The sequence below is a fragment of the Cryptotermes secundus genome, unplaced genomic scaffold (genome assembly GCF_002891405.2).
Source record: "Cryptotermes secundus unplaced genomic scaffold, Csec_1.0 scaffold89, whole genome shotgun sequence".
NCBI classification, from domain to species: domain Eukaryota; kingdom Metazoa; phylum Arthropoda; class Insecta; order Blattodea; family Kalotermitidae; genus Cryptotermes; species Cryptotermes secundus.
The window spans coordinates 722,300-742,636 of NW_019725837.1; the positions used below are offsets into that span (position 1 = coordinate 722,300).

General features: G+C 39.9%; 1 protein-coding gene across 3 annotated transcripts in view; it reads left to right on the forward strand.

Moving 5' to 3' along the window:
* Positions 1 to 20,337, forward strand: part of LOC111863520 (oxysterol-binding protein-related protein 11) — an 83,920-nt gene that overhangs the window by 31,543 nt on the left and 32,040 nt on the right. For all 3 annotated transcript variants that reach the window (XM_023849890.2, XM_023849888.2, XM_023849889.2), the window contains 2 exons: positions 464 to 549; positions 16,245 to 16,464. In XM_023849890.2, the coding sequence (XP_023705658.1) occupies positions 464 to 549; positions 16,245 to 16,464 (306 nt within the window). The remainder of the gene's footprint in view (positions 1 to 463; positions 550 to 16,244; positions 16,465 to 20,337) is intronic.

A 20,337-nucleotide genomic window follows, 5' to 3' on the forward strand; every position in this document is an offset into this window, starting at 1 on the left:
CAAGTTACTGACAATTTTATGCATCCATTTGAAACATGACGACACCAATATGCAGAACTGCATTTCTCCTCCTGAAATGCTAGCAGTGACACTGAGGTGAGTACACATTCAAATTGTTTACTTGCGCTCATTTTAATGAAAAGAATACTACAGACACAAAACACATGAAACTTGCACGCTCAAGACCAACTGATGACTGACGGCGAGCTCACATGTCCCACTGAGAACACGGTGCACCATCTGGCTGCCGTCTCTACAGTGGGAATCCGGTGCTGCATCCGGCAGCTGGACCAGTAGATTTGCTGTGATGGCTCGTGGACAAACTCTCATATGAAACAATGTATCACTACCAACCCAGTAAATCTATCAGAATGGCGGACGGCGAAAATTCTTGTCGTGGACAAGGGCCCTTACAGCATTTAAGTTCTCTGAATTTTTCTTTTGTGTTTTTGTTTTATTTTAGTTTACAGCACGAGTTCTCAACTGTGTGGCCTGAGTCCATGCCTGTAACATCACCATTATCACTTCTTACTGGTAATGAAGATCCAGGTTGGTTGTTTCCCACTGTACCATTAACTTTAATTTTGTTTCTGGAGCCTCTGGTCTTTTCTTTTTCATGTGCCTTAAAATTCTTATTTAGAGGTAGATTGTATAATACAGGGTTAGTATAAAAGAAGTAGACACTTTCACTGTTTTATGGAAACTGAAGTATTCTTGATATAGCCAAAATACTTACTTTTTAGTATATGTCTTTAAGTTTGTGTGACTAAGTTACAAGTGTTCTATAAGACGTTGAAAGTGTCTATTTCTTTATACTAACCCCGTATATTTGTGAAAGCTTAAATGATCATCATTGTCAAATTCATGACTTAATATGGCTAAAACAATTTTTCTTACATGTTTGTTAATATTGTAACGTGTTTTTGCCACTGAAGACGCCGTTCGGATTGTTAATTGGTTTATTTAACGACCTACAAGTCTTGGCTACAATTAATTAAAACACTGTTATGGTTTTACACAATTTACAAACCCTACACACTATTCTGTCCACTCTGTCCTCAGTAGTCTACACGTATTTACAGTACAATACGGGAGCTATTCCAGTGTCACTGTATTACACACTCCCAATTACTTCTCTTGTGAGCCAAGCATCTGCTTCTCACGCTATCACTTCTAATCACACGTTCCGGTATTCTTCTTTCCGCTACAACTGAACTCGGTGACTGTTCCATCCGCACTGTCTCTCTCCTGCTCACACACTGACTGACTGCTCACTCCCTGGCTAACTCGTAACTAACTGTTGAATAGCATTCGCTGCTCCTTATTTAGCCCCGTTACGGACAACACAGAAAACAGTTACGTAATAGGCACCACTGTTGTGTAATGTCGTGTTTACCAACTGCCTAGGAACAGTCGTTGCACGGAGTCTCCGCCGTGTTTACAGAGGCGTTGCTGGGCAGCGCTGCCAGGAGTTGTTTACAGCTATGTAGCAACTGCGGCGTCCAGTGTTATGTCACCGCGGGGAAAGGGGTGTCTACTGAGCGTTGCACACTGATGGATGGAGTGGGGGTATGTGACGTCACTCGTGAGATCACAGAGTTAACGCGACCCCCACCTCCCACTACGCCATCCACGTCACAATATTGTCATGTGTAGGGGGGTACGCATGATGAATAACAGGTTCTAGATTGGATTTATTGGCACTTTGGTTACAGTCTCACATAATTACAATAATACAGTGCTGTCACTGAATTACATAATTTACAGTTCACCGTTACATGTGCAGTAGTATACTCAGTCTTCACTAGTTGCCTCCTGCTAACAGAATTAAAGCAGGCTCACTTTGACCAAATCTTCTAATCGCACCCTAAGTCTTCACAGGCCAACATTTAATTCTTCTTCAACTGCAAACTTCCCATGGCTATCTCCTACTGACAACTGAACTCAGTTCCCATTCTCATGTTCTCCTATATCCTCTCGGCATGGACCATGCACATTGTTGTGTGCCATTATGTTGGGGTCCCCACGTGATGGCTACTTAGCCAGTCCATTGGCACACTGTCTGCTGCCTATTGTTGTGTGCCTGTAGCATAGTTGGTCAAGGTACTGTGCTACAATCTAGAAGGTTGCAGGTTCAATTCCTGATGAGCTCATTGAATTTTTTTCAATTTACCTGAACCTTCCAGCTGCAATATGGCCTCTTTCAGAAATGAGTACCAGGAAGATTCCTGGGGGGTAAAGGGCAGCCAATGCATAAGGCTGACAACCCTACTGCCATGTGGGAGCCTCACCCTCTCACACCCAGCATGTTAGAGGGACAGCTTTACCCCCCCCCCTTTTTTTTGCTTATGCATATTTCGGGCATGGTCTAGAGATGGATGTCCTTCTATTGTTGCATGCACGTCAGTGGCGGGTTGTTCACCAAGCTGTTGTGTAACAATACTTTGAGAAAATCCATCATATTATTATTGCTTTTCTTTTCATGGCCTCTGGTATTGAAATGAATATTACATCAATTTTGTATGATTTATGTAGTACACTGAAACTGTAACACGTAAGACAGAAATAATTATCCCAAGCTAACTTGTGGTGGACAAACTGATGAGTCATTATTTTGAATTGTTTCATTTTGGTCCGTTACACTATTAATCACCAATTGTCAATAGATTTTCCGTCAAGTGCAACAATATATATTTTGGTCACTTATTTATCTCATCTGCCTTACATGTTTCGGTTCCAAGGAACCATCTTCAGAGGCACTTACAACAAATCATGAAAACACTGGCACAGCTCAACATCCACAGTATGTAGTTATTTGTGGAAACTATTACATATATCGGAGTGTAAAGCACAACACTTCCCAGTATCTTGAATGTAGTACACAATACACATCGCGTAAGGTACACCCGACCACAAGCCTACACAACCCTGTGCTGACGCCTCCCCCCATTGGGACGATTCACCAAGAAGGAGCCTGAATATTTTACTAGAACGTTTTTTAATTTTTAACTTCAAATTTTAACGTTGACGACTCGGTTTGAGGGTGGTTTTTTTAAATGCAAGTGCTATACCTGCATTCAAGATACTGGGAAGTGTTGTGCTTTACNTAGTACACAATACACATCGCGTAAGGTACACCCGACCACAAGCCTACACAACCCTGTGCTGACGCCTCCCCCCATTGGGACGATTCACCAAGAAGGAGCCTGAATATTTTACTAGAACGTTTTTTAATTTTTAACTTCAAATTTTAACGTTGACGACTCGGTTTGAGGGTGGTTTTTTTAAATGCAAGTGCTATACCTGCATTCAAGATACTGGGAAGTGTTGTGCTTTACACTCCGATATATGTAATAGTTTCCACAAATAACTACATACTGTGGATGTTGAGCTGTGCCAGTGTTTTCATGATTTGTTGTAAGTGCCTCTGAAGATGGTTCCTTGGAACCGAAACATGTAAGGCAGATGAGATAAATAAGTGACCAAAATATATATTGTTGCACTTGACGGAAAATCTATTGACAATTGGTGATGAGTCATTGTTCTTTTGATAGTAAATTCTGGTTGTTACAGAACTGTAGAAGGTAATTTCAAATTGAACTAATTAATTCAGAAATGTCAGGAGAATAGCTTATAGGTGTTTGTACTGCCTCGCATAATCTTACATAAAATTGTTATAAATTACATACAGTATCTTAATACTTACAGTTGCATATTTTGACTATTAGGCTTCAATGTTGTAGTGGCATTTAAACTCTGTCTAGAGCTTCATGTGGGCTGATTTTCTGCCAGGCATTTACAAATTTTGCAAATAGTAGCTAGAAAGTCAGAAGGAGCTTTTCAGAAGGCCACAAATTTGATATGTGTATTGTATTTAATGAAATTTTGAATGTGTGCCAATGAATATCTACAGACTATTTATACTGTATAAGTGGTACGAGGTAAGTTTTTATTGCTTTCATTAGGAAAAGATTTAATGTGAGCAATGAAAAATTGCAGTTCACATTATCTTAGGTAGTCTTCTTGGCTTGACACACCTCAAAACACGTCAAAACACCTGTACACACAAGGCCACTTCACAGTTGGTACACTGATACATTGTTTCTTGTCTTTCCTCGTGTTTGTTGCACACGACACACTCTGTTCTTTAATTTTTGCTTGTTCATGTTTGAAGGTACATTCTTCGTGTTTAATTTTAGAATCCATACCCATTCAGTCTTCTGTGACTTCAATATTTAGCCAGATCTGGGGAATTGTAGAAATTGGAGCCAAACTGTATATCCCTTATGATGGAAGGGTTCTGCTAATTTAAACACTGTGCCAGTTGTAGGGTTTTGTACTGTTGCACAACAAATATGGGTTTTGATTACTCTATAATGAAAGGTTGGAAATCAAATAGAATAATAAGTTGATCAGTTCATCAGTATTCCAACCAGTTACATGAGTAAGCACACCATAAATGGCAACAAAATGGAAAAATCCAGTTACATGAAAGCCACTATGCATAACTAACAAACGACAAAATGACGATATCTCCAGTTCACTGTATATCCATAAATACAGAAAATTTGTGAAACCAAAGACTGCAAACCACAGCACAACCACAATACTGATTCACAGTGATATATTGAGTACCATAAAACTGCTCAGCACAACACACCAAACATCCCCTGCAACACCATAAAACATATGATGTAAGCAAGAACATCCAGAAGAAAATGCAAAGATATACAAGTATACACAAGCAGTAGTACCAATTCATTAACTACGTGCACACAATTGAAAACCAAAATCCAAAGCCACTAGTTCTCCCTCCAAAAATGGTTATAGCACAACACATTACCACCACCCCCCGAAAACCACCAGTTGTCATATTTACCATTTATATATGTATGTATCTTCTTCTTACTCCTGTTGTTGTTCTCCTCCTCCTTTTTGTCCTCATTTTTTTTTTGGCTTAGTGGGGGCTGGAGTCCAACTGGGTCCACTCGGCACGGCGGCCACTGATTGGCCTATTGTACCTGCCTTGGGTGATTATGAGGATGGAGAATTTGGCGGAATGAAGATTGGCAGGGGAAAGCGAAGAACTCGGAGAAAACCCGCCCCAGCACCACTTTGTCCACCACAAATCCCACTTGAGCAGACCTGGGATCGAACCCGGGCTGGTGTGGTGGGAAGCCAGCCACTAACTGCTTGAGCTATGGCATAGCCTTCCTCCTCCTCCTCCTCCTCCTTGGTTTAGACTTGGCTTCCCTTTGAAATACCATCCATTATATTCTGTCTTGAGCTTTTAGTCTCCATATGTATGAATTTTGCAATGTTAGCCAAGTTTTTAATTTTTTAAAATACTCTTTGTATATTTACCCCCAACACAAATAACTTTCAACTAAAACTTGGTGGAAAATGGATCTATTTTGATTATATTGTTCAGCACTATTTGATTTATTTGTATACACCTGATGATGGTCAGACCAAAACATGTAGTATGGTTGCTATAATAAACTGATTGATTTTAGTCATTTTATTGTACACTGATCAGACCCCATGTTTATTGTATAATGGTAAAAACCCATAGGATTTACATACACAAATAACTATGCTAGAGGGGATTGCTGGTCTGTTCAGAGTGCTTCCATACTAGGTTTCTTAGAATGGCAGGGCAAAAGCAAATAGTGAAGACACACACTAGCAAAAAACAGAGTATGTTTTGTGCATCAAAAGAAGTAGCATTCTGTCCTCTTTCAAAGCATATAAAATGTGATGAAATATTTTTAAATTGGTCAAGAAATAAAGCTACAAGTTCCTTGGGTGCTGTGAGTGTAGTCATTGTCCAGCAGTATTTTATGCAGCTGGTTGTGAGTATATTTGATCTTTTGTATTGAAGGGTTAAAGCTCATCATTAGGGCACAGCATATACGTTCTTTATTGTGCTTAAATTGCGTGGGCACTTACAAACTATTAAATACTTGAGTTTACCCTGATCATCAATATAACACCTGGTTTGCTAACCAATATTAACAACTTTAGCTGTTAATAGCAGCTTCATTAGAACACATTTATCATATTCTGATGATGACTTTTAGGCCATGTGTACACAGGCGACAAATTGTGGAACGACAGTTTTGTCGTCACGATGTGTTCAATAGGGTTGAATGGACGTGTGTACACAGGCAGCGACACGACAAAACAGTGTCTCAACAGTTGAAAGAGTTGTGCTGGGCTACAACATTGTGACAACTTTTTTGTCGTACAAGTAGGTTGAGCGCAGTGCTATCAGATGGGGCTGTGTACACTGGCTACATTTCTGTCGGCAGGCCCACAGGAATGAATACAGTGTGTATCCGACTGTGTGACTGTGCTACTATGTTTTAATTTAAGTTGTTTTACAATGACCTTATCGAGTGATGAGAGAATTGAAAAACTTATAAATGAGATGGAAAAGAGACCTGCTCTGTACAACAAGACCCTGAAAGGGTATTTGGACAACAACTTGAAGAAAAAGCTGTGACTTGAGGTTTGCGAGGCTGTGTTGGAGGAGTGGGATGGCAAGATGGGCGAACAGAAGGTTGAGGCTGGTAAGTATATAGGCCTAATAATATTGTATTATAATTAATTAATTATTATTATAATTATTGTGATTTATCTTTATGACACATACAGAACAATTTTTTCATCATGGCAGAGGGCAGTGTCACATCTAATCAGTAAACAATTCACGTTCAGATTTACCATTTGCGATAGCCTATGTCATATTTTGTGCATTAGGCCTATATTAGGACACAGGTCTCCAAATGAAGAAACATATACTGTGCATTTATTATTTCAAATATTTACTGCATTATATTGTTACTACTTCAAATACATGTAAAGGAATATTATAAACAGTTAGCTCATTACCAGTGTGTATAAAAAGCAATTACTAATCAAAATGTTACGGTGGTCCTGAGTAGTTCCACCCTAGTTTTCAGTTTTCGCCAGTATGCCAACATTTACACTTTATCGTACTGCCAAGGAACGCTACCCTGAGGAGAAGTGAAGTATTCTGTGAAGTAATTCCTTACATTCGATGCTGAGGGAGCCCCTCGAACGTTGCATGGGTTGACGAGTTCAAGAGGAACCTCATACAGGGTGTCATCAAAATTTATTCCGTCTTTGCTACGCACGTAATTATGCAACATGCAGCAGGCCTTGACAATCGACTAAGAAAGAGGTACACTGGTAGTCAGTGGCCTGTACAGAACACGCCATTTTGATGCTAAAATTCCAAAGGTGCATTCTACTACACGATGAGCTCTGACACGTCTGCAGTTAAAAATCCTCCGAGAGTACGTCAGTTTCTTTTTTGGATATGGTCTCATGATTTTTACGCGCAGCCCAAAAGCCTCATCTGCAACTAGAACAAAAGGCATTGGTCAACCATTGTCATCATTAGACAATGGTCTAGCTTGTGGAATACCGAGAGTATCATCAGCTAGTCTTTTTCCCATTGTGGAGTAATTGAAAATCGTCGAATCACCTGATGTTCCATAACCTCCAATATCCACAAAAAGGAAACGATAGTTCGAGTCGACCCAGGCCATAAGAACAAAAGAAACAAATTTCTTGTAGTTGAAGTGCATACTTCCAGTTCCGCTAGGTTGGACAGTCCGAATGTGTTTCCTGTCCACAGCACCAGTTACATTTGGAAAGTCTGTTCTCTCGTAGAACTTGCTGGCAATTGCAATCCAGTTGTCTTCTGTTTTGTTAGGTCTCATGTACAGTGGTACCAGAACATCCCATAGGACGCTGCATGTAGATTTGATAATAACGTGTGTAGATTTGATGCCCAAACAGTACTCATGTGAAATACCATGCATGGTCATTCCCGTAGAAAGATATCTGGAAAAGGAGAACAATAGCAATAATAATAATAATAATAATAATAATAATAATAAATGGATGCAACAAGTAGAATATATATTATTTACAGTTTTTATGATTCTTTCAGGAAAGACAAGTGGAAGGGTTTAAGATCTTCCTTCTCGAGGGAGCTACGTGAACAGAGACATGTTAAGAGTGGACAGCCTGCATGTAAAAGAAGAAAATACATCTACTTTTGACAGACTTCTTTTTTTACTGCCCCACACACAGCCAAAATCAACGGCAACAAATCTTCATGAAGATGAAGGAGGGGAAGGAAATGAAGCAGTTGAAGACCCTGCAGAAGTTACACCAGAACCAGGCAGTGAGAATATCACTCGAAACAGACCTGCAAGGAAGGCAATCAAAAGACCAGGACAATATTGTTTTGAAAATCGGATGCTAGAAATTTTAAGTGAGAAACAGCAGGCTGCGACAGATGAGGATGTAACTTACGCCATGTCACTAGTACCATTTTTAAAGCATATCAGTGAGGACAAGAAGCTTGATGCTAGGATCGAGATACTTCAGGTGTTGTGACGTTTCGCAAGTACCGGTACCCAACCTGTGCAGCTACCCACCTGTCACACTCTACAGAACCAACCACAAGGTTCATATCAAACAGGAATGGATCCTTACTTGTTTTCAGGAGGAGGAATATATGGGAGAACAGCTCCTCAAATGCAGCCAGTGCCTTCAACAAGTACTTATGGCAACTACCACTTAACAGGACAAGGGCAGCCACGACGACGACAACAACAACAACAACAACAGGGATCAACATTTTCAACATGGACGTCACCACCACAGTCAGTCAACTCACAAGTCATCTCTGATGACTCTATCGTGCATTCCAGATTCTGATATTCTAGACTTGGACTCTGTTGTGAATGAGTAGTTACTTGTAATTATTCATTATGCTAATGTAATCCTATAACTAATAAAAATTGTTGTGAGAAACTGAACAATTATACTTAATATTGCTTACATTTTGATTAAAAAATTTCTTTGCTGTTTGATTTCAAAATGTACTTACCTCAATGCGACGGAAAGTCATTCTGCTGCAGGCACACTTCTTCTGCAATTGGTGTTCTCCCTAGCAATTGAGGGTCCTACTAGAGCCAGAAGTTCATCAAAACTGGAAACATTCTGTAGTAAGAAAAAACTTATCGGGATAAATTCTGTAACGTTCAAAACTTGTATAAAACTTTCCAAGTGAAAGTCTTTCACTGGAAATAGGATGTACCCAAAATTGACGTTGACGGCGTCGCTTTCTATTCCAGGCTACAAGACCAATAATAGCGTCTACTTCTACTATGTCCATGATAATACAAGGAACACTGTTGTGGAATGTCAGTCCATGCATCACTTCTGTTTTTCCTGGCAACAAACTGTGTCCAGTGAACACAAAAATGTTGCCTATGCGACAAGATATGTCGTTCCACAATTTGTTGCCTGTGTACACATGGCCTTAAGACTGAAACTTGTTGCTTTAAGCATGAAGATGTATGTAATTTGTATGTAATCGTATACACTGTGGCGTGAGCGAGTATATTTATTCATAACAAAACTCAAGTGCAGTATTTATCCCAGCTGAGGTAGGTTAGCTTGGGTCCTGATGGGAGAATTCAACGTGAGCTCTTAAGTTCTCCTTTCTTTCATTTTTGCATTCCACCATTCTGTCATCTTTATCATTTCATATTTATCTTTTTTTGTCTTCTCCATTGACCTATTGGCATCCTGAACACATACCAAATTTCCCAGCATTCACCATGCTATCTGCATACCAGCGTTTGCCATCTCTTTTTGTTTTCAACATAACTATTCTCCTTCTAGTTTTATATACAGGTGTCCCAGGAGGAATGGACCAAACTTCGGGAGGGTGTTCCCTATGTTAAAGTATGCCGATATAACCCAAAACACCTATGTCCAAAGTTGAACGGTTAAGGAGAAAGTGGCCCAAGAAAAGTGTGGTCTTCTGGCAGGTCCACGCACTGTACCTCTCAGCTGAGAGGCCTTATCTATGTTTGTCCTTGAGTGCCGTGATTCACCCTAGCTGTACGTATGTAGTTGGCTTTATCAGAACGCGCAGTCAGCCACGTTATGTCAGCGCTTGCCACTCATGTGTCATGTATAGTGCTTGGAAACCCTAAGGACAATTATGACATGGCGAGCGAGTATTTTGTACTTCAATTTTATGGCTTCATGTCACTCACAAGTTAGTTTGATGTTACGTACATTATTAACATTACAGAATCCACATATTCCTGCCAGTTTTAATATGTATTTTGTAATCAACAAGTGTGCAACGCCGGTCAAAGTTTGACACTTCTCTGGCCATTATCTCCGTAACCGTTCAACTTTGGACATAGGTGTTTTGGATTATATCGGCATACTTTAACATAAGGAACACCCTCCCGAAGTTTGGTTCATTCCTCCTGGGACACCCTGTATTTCTTAGATATTAAGCTGTGTTACATTTCTCAAACTTATGTGTCCTTGGTACTGCCTCATGGTTTTAGCATGACTTCCAACTTGTTTGTCCCAGTGAGGAGCACCAAAACAGAAGCTGAGTGGACTGTTCTCACTGACCATGTATGGAGCCTGGATTGTAAGTCATCCTATGTAATTTTTCTGTGGATGGCTAGTCCCATGATAGGGGCCTGAAGTTGCAGCTCTCCCATTGTATAGGACTTGCTGTTAGGGTTGGAATTGTCAATGATGTCCTAAAATAGTAACTGGTCTGAGGTATTTTCTGAGTTTGGGTCATTTCAGAGGTCCCTCTGTTGGCATTGCCTGGAAGATTCATTATGTTTTTTCTCCTTATCACACCAATGGCAGGCTGATGCCGATAATGGATAAGTTTCACCTATCCCCTCTTTTACTCACCAGTCATTCAGAAAGGAACTGATACTCCTCAGAGAGTCACTGTTAAGCTGCCAGCACCACATTTTTGAGTTTCTAACTGTAGAATACAAAGAAGACCATGGGATAGATCAGTTTTTTTTTTTTTTTTACGTACTAAAGGGTCTGGATGCAGTTGCAGGGTAACTCAAGAACATGTCCTCATTGATGGTGTGATGTTGGTGGAGGTCTACTGTCTCTCTCAACTCTTGAAATGTGAACACTGACTCCCTTGATAGGATGAGAGATAGAGTCAGTCTGCCATTGTTCACCAGACTGTATGGAAAGCATACAAGCTAATCAGGAAGAGGTATGAAAAATCATTTCTTCTTCAGCCTGTCTTCCTGGCATTCAGTGTTCCTACCTTGTCTTTCCCCATCAGCGGTGGGTGTGAAGGAGTTACTGTATGCCCCTACATATCAAATCTAGTGATATGCTTCCAGTGTCAGAGATCTGGATGTACATAGTGCCTGGCTTGTGGCATATGTAGTGAGAGAGGCTGTGATGAGGCAATATGCCCCAGACCACTTCAGTACATTAACTGTAATGGCACCCACGCTTCCAGTGACAAGAGTTGGCCCATGTTTTGTCAATGAGAGGGAAAGGCCTTCTCTTCTGGAGACACAAATATGTACCTTGAGGGCAAACCAAGGATCATGAATCAGTCCCATTCTTCCATAATTTTCCTCTCTTGAGAGATTGATATAGGTACATGGACACACAGCAGTCCCCAGCTGCAACATCTCAAGGTCTGTCTCCACATCATGGGTTAGATACAGTTTCTCACACTGAGGGTATTTGTGAGTCTACCATGGCTACCCCTCTGCCAGTTTCATGACCCTTCTATGGCTCCTGCCCTAAGGCATTATCCAGTGTCACCCAACCTTTGTATCATTTTGGTACCAGGCTCAAACAGTCTGAACAGTCAAGCATAACTGAATGCAGCAAGCCACTGTCTAACACATCTGACCTGCAGGCAGGTAATTCTCGTATTCCAAGAAGAAATGCAGAAGGAGATCACAAAAATTTTTCCAATCAAAACACTGTACTTTATACATGTCCACAGCCTTTTTCTGGCCATTTATTGTGGGCCTTCTACAGTGAAATCTTAAAAAGTTTCCATATGTGGTTCCCTGATGTACAGACTCAGTATCGTTATCCAACCATCATCTGTTTGTAGGAAACTCACATCTTTCCATCCTGTGTGTTAAACCTCCTTTGTTAAGTGGGTCATTGTTTATGACCACTTTGGTGACAGTAGGGTCAATGATGGACAGGTATTGTAGGTAAGGACTGAATATTTTCTGCTCCACTCAACATTCATACTCCGCTACAAGTCACCTTGGTTCCAACCTACCCAATCTTTCGTTTACAATTTGTAGTATTCCTGCTGGAATTACCAGTACATCCTGCTGGGCCAGCTGCTGGTATATTCCAATTATCAAAGCCATTTATTCTTCTTTGCCAGTTTCAGCACTCCATTTTCTGGGATTTAGTCCTTACTGATGAAAATGGCAGAATAGCTTCTGAACTATGTGCTGGCATCAGTCGAGTATTCTTATGCACCTGTACCTAGGGTCATCAACCTAGCTTACTGTTGACCCTGTCTTATGTAGTCCAGATCCAGCAGTCTGTCTTGAATGATACATTCCTCCAGATTTACTGGTAGTTACAGCTAACATAAAGTCCTACATTTCATTTGAAGTGTAAGATTAATAAAGGGTTAATCCAAAGGGGAAGCACAGTAGATCATTGAAGGTCACAATGTGAGCGCAGGATTTTATGGCCCACCCCTTACACACATACAGCTAACCTAGAAACCTTCACATTTCTGCCATAATTCCTATTGCATCCCGACATCAACTCAGTTAGTAGACATTCTGAAGTACTGTCTCGTGACACTGTTGACTCCATGGCAGATTATTTCATGAGCATTGCAGTCCAAGCCACTTCGTGTTATGGCCCTCTGATATGTACCAGTTCTTGTGGCAAAACTGTCCTCTCATGGACAGGTGAATGATACAATGCCATTTGTGTTTGGAAGCAAGATCTAAGGCTCTTGAACCACCACTCTACAGTGGAGAATTTAATTTCCTTTATATGCTGGCTGCCAAAGCGCAGTGTGTTATGCATAATGCTAAGTGCTCATCGTTTTAAGCTTCTTTTTTTCGTAGCCCTTCCAAGTATACACATTTGGATGTTGTCTGGAACAAACTACAGCACATGTCAAGTAAGTGCAATTGCAGTTCCAGACCTTGCATCCTAGCTAGACACTGATAATACATTTGAATCTCATTTTGCTTCTCTTCTTAATAGCAACAATCACAGTGCTTCTTTTTGCTCTTAAAGGTGATGCAGAAGTATTGCCTTTTGGCCTGCAGAGCTATGTAACGTAAATAAGAACTAAAAGTTTGTGACGATGGTACATTAGTATGAATATTATGTTTTTGGACTTTATCCATCATCCTGTCCTTATCTAAAAACACTGTCCTGTTTAATTTTCAAAACAACGTTTTGGAGACAGGGACTAACTCTATCAATTGGGACCAGCTGATTAGGTTTTGTCTGAAGACAAACAGAATCCAGTCTCCAAATGTTGTGTTTTGAAAAATAAACAGGACGGAGTGTTTTAGATGAAGACAGGATGATGGAAAATATACAAAAACGTAATATTTGTACATATAACATAGCGTTTAATATGGATGAACTTCTCACGGCATTAGATCACTGTTTCAACATGTTCCCAGGTCCCACTCAATGCTCTGTCATCTGCCACCCACAGGCATGCAGTTTCTAATCTCCATATACAATTTTTGCTGGTCAGAAAATCCTTCTCCAGCTGCCTGGACAGAAGCTGTTATTTCTTTTTTGAAGCCCAATAGTGATTATTTCCTCACAACTGACTGTACCCTATCAGCATGACTAGTTGTGTTTGTAAGACCATGGAGCATATGGTAACCTGTTGTCTTTTCTTTATTCCAGAGAGTAGAAATCTTCATTCTAAAGCTCACTGAAGGTTAAAATGCCACTGTTCCACTGCTGACCACATTCTTAATCTGGATCACTGTATCCAGAATTATTTTGTCATTTGCAAACACCTTATTGCTCTCTGTGTCAACTTGAGGAAGGTGTATGATACCACCTTGCAACATGATATCCTAGGAACACACTACCACTGAAATATTAAGGGCCAGGTACCAGTTTTCCTTTTGAACTTCCTCCAGGATCATTATTTTTTGTTCATCTGCACTTTATATTCAAGAAGCTGGGGTGTCACAAGACTTGGCTTTAAGTGTGATCCTGTTTGCAGTGTCTGTCAACACTGTGGTCAATATGGTTGATGCATCTGTCTCATCATCGCTATATGTTCATTGCTACATTGCTATCTGTTACAGCTCCTGGAGCACAGTTGCTATAGAATGCCAGCTACAGGTCATTATAATTCGTTATCTCACTGTGCTCAGCAGAAATTCTGATGTCTATAACATGAATACTAGACAAAAATATAACTTCCACCTACCCTCATCAACTTTATCAGTATATCAAAAAGGAGTCTACTTTACTGGCATAAAAGTGTTCAACAATCTGCCACAAAGTATTAAAAACTTGGGCAATGATACTAAAAAGTTTAAATCAGAGTTAAAGAATTATCTACATGCTCATTCCTTCTACTCTTTAGATGAATACTTCAATGTAAATAGAGAATGATGTAAAATTAAGTTATATTAATTTTTAAGCTAAAATTGCCTGTACTTATGTATGTAACCTTTTGACTTGTTCTGTATCCAAAGGTACTAACCTGCTTAGGATTTATAGAATGTAAATAAATTCAATTCAATTCAATTCAATGTATTTTCCTTCTCTGCACCAAAGATCCAGTGCATACATTGACACCATTGCAGGATGTATGTCCTGTCCACAGTCTGTTTCTGCTCTGCCATTTGTTTCAGCTTCCTAAAAGCAAACTGTCATAGGAACCTCATTCCACATTAAATTTGAATAGTCACTGAGTATTCTAGAAGTTTCATATTGCAAGTCTTGGTGAGGAGACTGCATGAAGTTGCTCTGACTGCACTGTGCCCTGATCCATTCCAGTGTAGGCTATGAAGCTTCTTGCAGCTGTGCACTAAAGTCGAGACCATCTGCAATTGATGTTCTCTCAATGGTGGGATTTGTGCTTCTATGTATTCATCATCAGCCTTGGCAGTGTCACCTCTTCTGCACATATATCCTAAGTAACTTGCAGGGTCTGCACAGTGACACACCTGAGCATCGATTGTTATGGATGTCCTTCAGCCGGTAATCCAGGGAAGTCTGTAGTGTTCTGGTGGCTACCAGGCCACTGAGAGTGGCAGCCTTGTATGTAGAGCTCCAGGCAGTGATGTTCACACCTGTCTTCATGCATTTTCTCAGAACTGGTACACAGGATAACAGATACTTTTTGATATTTCAGTCCTCCTTCAGTTCCATGAGGAAGAGGGAGACCCTGCTTATGCACCTTCAGATTGGGCTCTCATCTGATACAGGGCGTTTACTGGAATGTGACCTGCCACTTATTTGCATTCAGTGCGGTATTCCCATTCCCATTTCGCACATGCTTCAGGAATGCACATTGTGACGGGTGCCAACTTTGCTGTGTGGCTCGTTATGCAACATCTTAGGAGAGGATGGCCGTAACTCATTTAATGTCATGGCATTACATCATGATATTGGGGTAGACAAGTTTATTTGATTGATTCTTTTTCATTATCCCATTTGAGTCATTTTATCCCCATTGCTGGTGTTAGGTCACAGTGGTCCATATAGACCTCTTTCATTGTCAGTAGGTGGGTTTGCAAAATCTGTGACAAGGATAAATTAACTTTTTCGCATTTGTCGACTTGTTTGCTCGAAACAACTTGGCTCCCACAGTTTATATTGAAAAGTTTTACTGAAGTATGTCAACATTATCCGACAAATAATGAATACTTTACATGAAAAGCGAAGTTCTTTTTGGGAGTATTTCACAGTCTCCTACTCCATTGATGAAAGCACATGGGTTGCCATCCAGATGAAAAATCTCAGTGCATCTCAGGTGTTGCATTATATATACATCTCCCATCTCGTTAGCTGAGAATTTATTACAATTAATATGTTGCTGGACATTATCCATCATCTTGTCTGTTCTAAAAAAACCGTCTGTAACAATTTACCATCATCACAAACTTTTAGATCTTATGAGCATTCATTGTTTTTTCCATTTTACAGTTTACACACTCTAACACCACACTGCATTTTACAGGTGTTTAATTGTATTTATTTTATACTGGGTTTGAAAAAGAATGTTTTAACTTCAGTTCTGACCAGGTGAATACAGCCATAGCTGCTGACAAACCTGTAAACTCACCTACTTGCTAACATACTCCTTCACTGTAATACATTTTCTATATGTATTCATCCAGGTAGGGCCAGCTCAAGAGAAGATGTGACAGATGAAGAAGACCATGTAGAATCTTCTCTGGTCCCTGTTGAGGAACACAAATCAGTTATTCTCCACTTGTTGTCACAACTCAAACTGGGGATGGACCTCACACGGGTTGTGCTACCAACATTCTTCTTGGAGAAGAGATCTTTGCTTGAAATGTTTGCAGATTGCATGGGTCATCCACAGTTATTTGTCTGGTGAGTATCTTATTGAAGAGGCGATTTTGTGCTACATATGATTCTTTTAAGCAATCAGACAGGTTAAAGCATGCAATTTCAGATTCTTGCTTAACATATTTTGGTTTAAATAAACTCAAAAAGTCTAACCTAGTTATGTAAATAGTAGTATGCAGACTGATATGACCCTCATGAGATAAGTATTATATGAATAAAGTTTTGTGTTTCATACAAGGGTGGGTCAGGGTTAACCTTAACTTTATTCTGTTCCTGAAGACATGAACACCAGAAAAGTTAAATGCTTTTATGGGCAGTTTATGGCAACATGCACTCACTGCATGGCAGATGGCCATATGCCCCACTTCACTAATACAAGATGGCATTGAACCTTGTCACTTCTGGTGTAGAACAGTGCTGTATCATCAGATTTCTAATGGAAGAGAAATGAAACCATCAGAAATTCTTCATAGGTTAAATGTACGGTGTGGGGAAAAGACCCTGTCACATGCAGCTGTCTGTGATTCATACGTTAAGTTTTCTGAAGGTCATGAAGAAGTCTCACTCCTATTGCATGCTCGCATTGAACCTGCAGCTGTGTGTGATGTGAACATTTCCTGTTTTCAAAAGCTGTTTTTTGGAAGCATGTGACATTGCATTCAGCAGTGACATAAGTGCTGGCAATGTTGGATCACTTATCCATGAATACTCTTGTTGAAGAAAGTGTGTGCCTGGTGGGTCCCAAAGATGTTGATGTTCAACAAGGTGACATTGATAGTAATGAACCACCCTCCTTACAACCCTGACTGTTTGGATCAACAGTGCTACGCCTACCAAGACAGAATTTTCAAACTGATGATGAACTCTGGCTACACAGTTAGGATGCTGCTGGCATCATTAACTTGCGAGCACAATGGGAAAGGTGTTTGTATAAAGGTGGGAGGGGGGGTTATCTTGAAAAGGAGTGAGAGTTTGTTGATTCTTGCGTGTGTATCCTTTATGTAAAAAAGTGAAGTCAAGTCAACCTTGAACCACCCTCATGTTAGAAATATCCTATGTGACACTAAACTGATAATTAAGATTACCATATTTGGGGATGTGATTTCCAGCCATGAAGATGAAGGTAGCAGGTTGCTCCAAAATTTTGGTACCTATCAAACTTCACAGTGTCACATCACAATTGACCATAGTCATAATACTCACTGCCATGGACACCTCAAATGTCATTAAACTCATGGCACATCCATCATTTTCAACGTGAGAAATACATAAACACATGTCTGGGTTTGAGTATTACGTTCCACAATCTAATTACTTCTATTTGGCATAAGGAAAAATTGCCTGATCAGTGGAAGGAGTCTATTATTGTACCAGTTCACAAGAAGGGAGATAAAGCTAACTGTAGTAATTATTGGGGGATATCACTGCTATCAACTTCATATTAAATGTTGTCCAATATTTTTATTTCAAGGTTAAGTCCATATATAGATGAAATTATTGGGGATCATCAATATGGGTTTCGACGTAACAGATCAACTCCAGATCAGATCTTTTGCATTTGTCAGATATTGGAGAAAGAATGGGAGTACGATGAGACAGTACATCAGCTATTCATAGACTTCAAGAAAGCCTATGGTTCAGTTAGGAAGGAAGTATTGTATAATATTCTAATAGAGTTTGGGGTACCCATGAAACTAGTTAGTTTGATTAAAATGTGTTTAAACGAAATGTATAGTAACATCCGTGTAGGTAAACATTTGTCTGATAAATTTCCTATTCAGAATGGTCTAAAACAAGGAGATGGTTTATCGCCACTCCTTTTCAACTTTGCCTTGGAATATGCAATTAGGAAGGTCCAGGGAAACCAAGTGGGACCGAAATTAGACAGGACACATCAGCTGTTAGTCTGTGCTGATTATGTGAATCTACTGGGTGATAATGTAGATATCATAAAGAAAACCACACAAACTTTAATTGACGCAAGTAACGAGGTTGGTCTAGAAGTAAACACAGAGAAAACTAAGTATATGTTGCTGTCTCATCACCAAAATGCAGGGCAAAATCATGCATAAAGATATGAAACGGATGTTTTGAAAATGTGGCACAGTTCAGATATTTGGGAACAACAATAACAGATCGAAACCCGATTAGGAGGAAATTAAGAGGCGATTGAACTCGGGTAATGCTTGCTATCATTCAGTCCAAAACCTTTTGTCTTCTTATCTGCTGTCCAAAAACATAAAAATTAGAATATAAAAAACTATAATTTTGCCTGTGGTTCTGTATGGGTGTCATGCTTGGTCTCTGACATTAAGGGAGGAACATGGACTGAGGGTGTTTGAGAACAGGGTGTTGAGGAGAATATTTGGACCGAAGAGAGATGAAATGACACGAGGTTGGAGAAAACTGCACAATGAGGAGCATCATAACTTGTACTCTTCTCCAAGTATAATTAGAGTGATCAAGTCGAGGATGAGGTGGGCAGGGCATGTAGCACGAATGGGGGAGACAAGGAATGTGTATGAGATATTGGTGGGAAATCCAGAAGGAAAGAAACCACTGGGAAGACCAAGGCGTAGGTGGGTGGACATTATTAGAATGGATCTTAGAGAGATAGGATGGGATGGTATGGATTGAATACATCTGGCTCAGAATAGGGACCAGTGGAGGGCTCTTGTGAACAGGGTAATGAACCTCCGGGATCCATAAAATGCTGGGAAATTCTTGAGTAGCTACAGAATTGGCGACTCCTCCAGAAGGGCTCAGCTCCATGAGTAAGTAAGTAAGTATATAGATCAGTTTCCTAATCTCATTATTATTTTTTTAAGCCTAATTTAAAATTTCATCTAGTAAGAAGTGTTTCATTTTGCCCAGCAGTTTCTTGTGCTCCATGAATTTAAATATCATAAGCTTAGCAACATTTATTGGTTCTGACAAAGAGTACTTCAGAATTTGTGTTGTAATGAGTACTTTTTTCATCTTCTTGAATTCTTGTAAAAGTACATTTTACAGCATATCTGAGATGCTCCTTTATGTTCTTGGAACTCATATGAGCATGTCTGGCAAAATAGCGTTAGAAGGGTAGATGGAGAGACATTAACAGTCCACTTCCCCAGCAACCTCAGTACACATGTGCAAGGGTAGCTGTTAATATATCGCAAGAAATAAATCAAGAAAACTTTCAGAGTACTCAATTCACAGTCACACAGTTTGGCAACCTGTAGGGCTGACCCTGCCTGTTTCATTTCTCCATATATTCAAAACAGCATTGCATTATTTTGGACAGGGCTTTTCCAGATTGATGAATCTGCTTGTAAGACAATTCATAGAGAGATGAAAGTGATCAGTTTGCTTCTTGGTTCAGTGCAGAGCAGATCATCTTGTTGTGGTTAAACTGCACTTCCATGTACAGTAATCATACTGCCTGCAAATTAAGAGTTGCCCCAACATACTACTGTTTTCTCCAAGCTTCTCGCAGTCCCTGTTTATGTAGACCTTTTCATGGGACAATGTCTGAGTTTGGTGGGAGCAAATTTTAGTGAGCATCGTCGAGGCATTTATGAGACTTCCCTCTGCACAAACAAAACTAAGTGGACTAGAAGTAGCTCAGTGAATTACTCGGAAGAAATCCACTATGAACAGGACTCACAAATTCAGCTTAAAAGAGAAAAACAGCATGTACCATCAGTTCTGCTGATACTTCAGTGGACGTTTGCAGGACCCTTATCCATGCTGTCATGTGTTAGGGTCTAGACACGAGATTTCGATTGGTAATTGGATTTATTGAACAGACACACTCATAAGTACAAATAGTTATAACACACTCACCAGTCAAAACACTCTACAGATCGCTGCTGCAAACGCCAAGTCTTCTGTGACTTCATTAGTCTTGTGCGG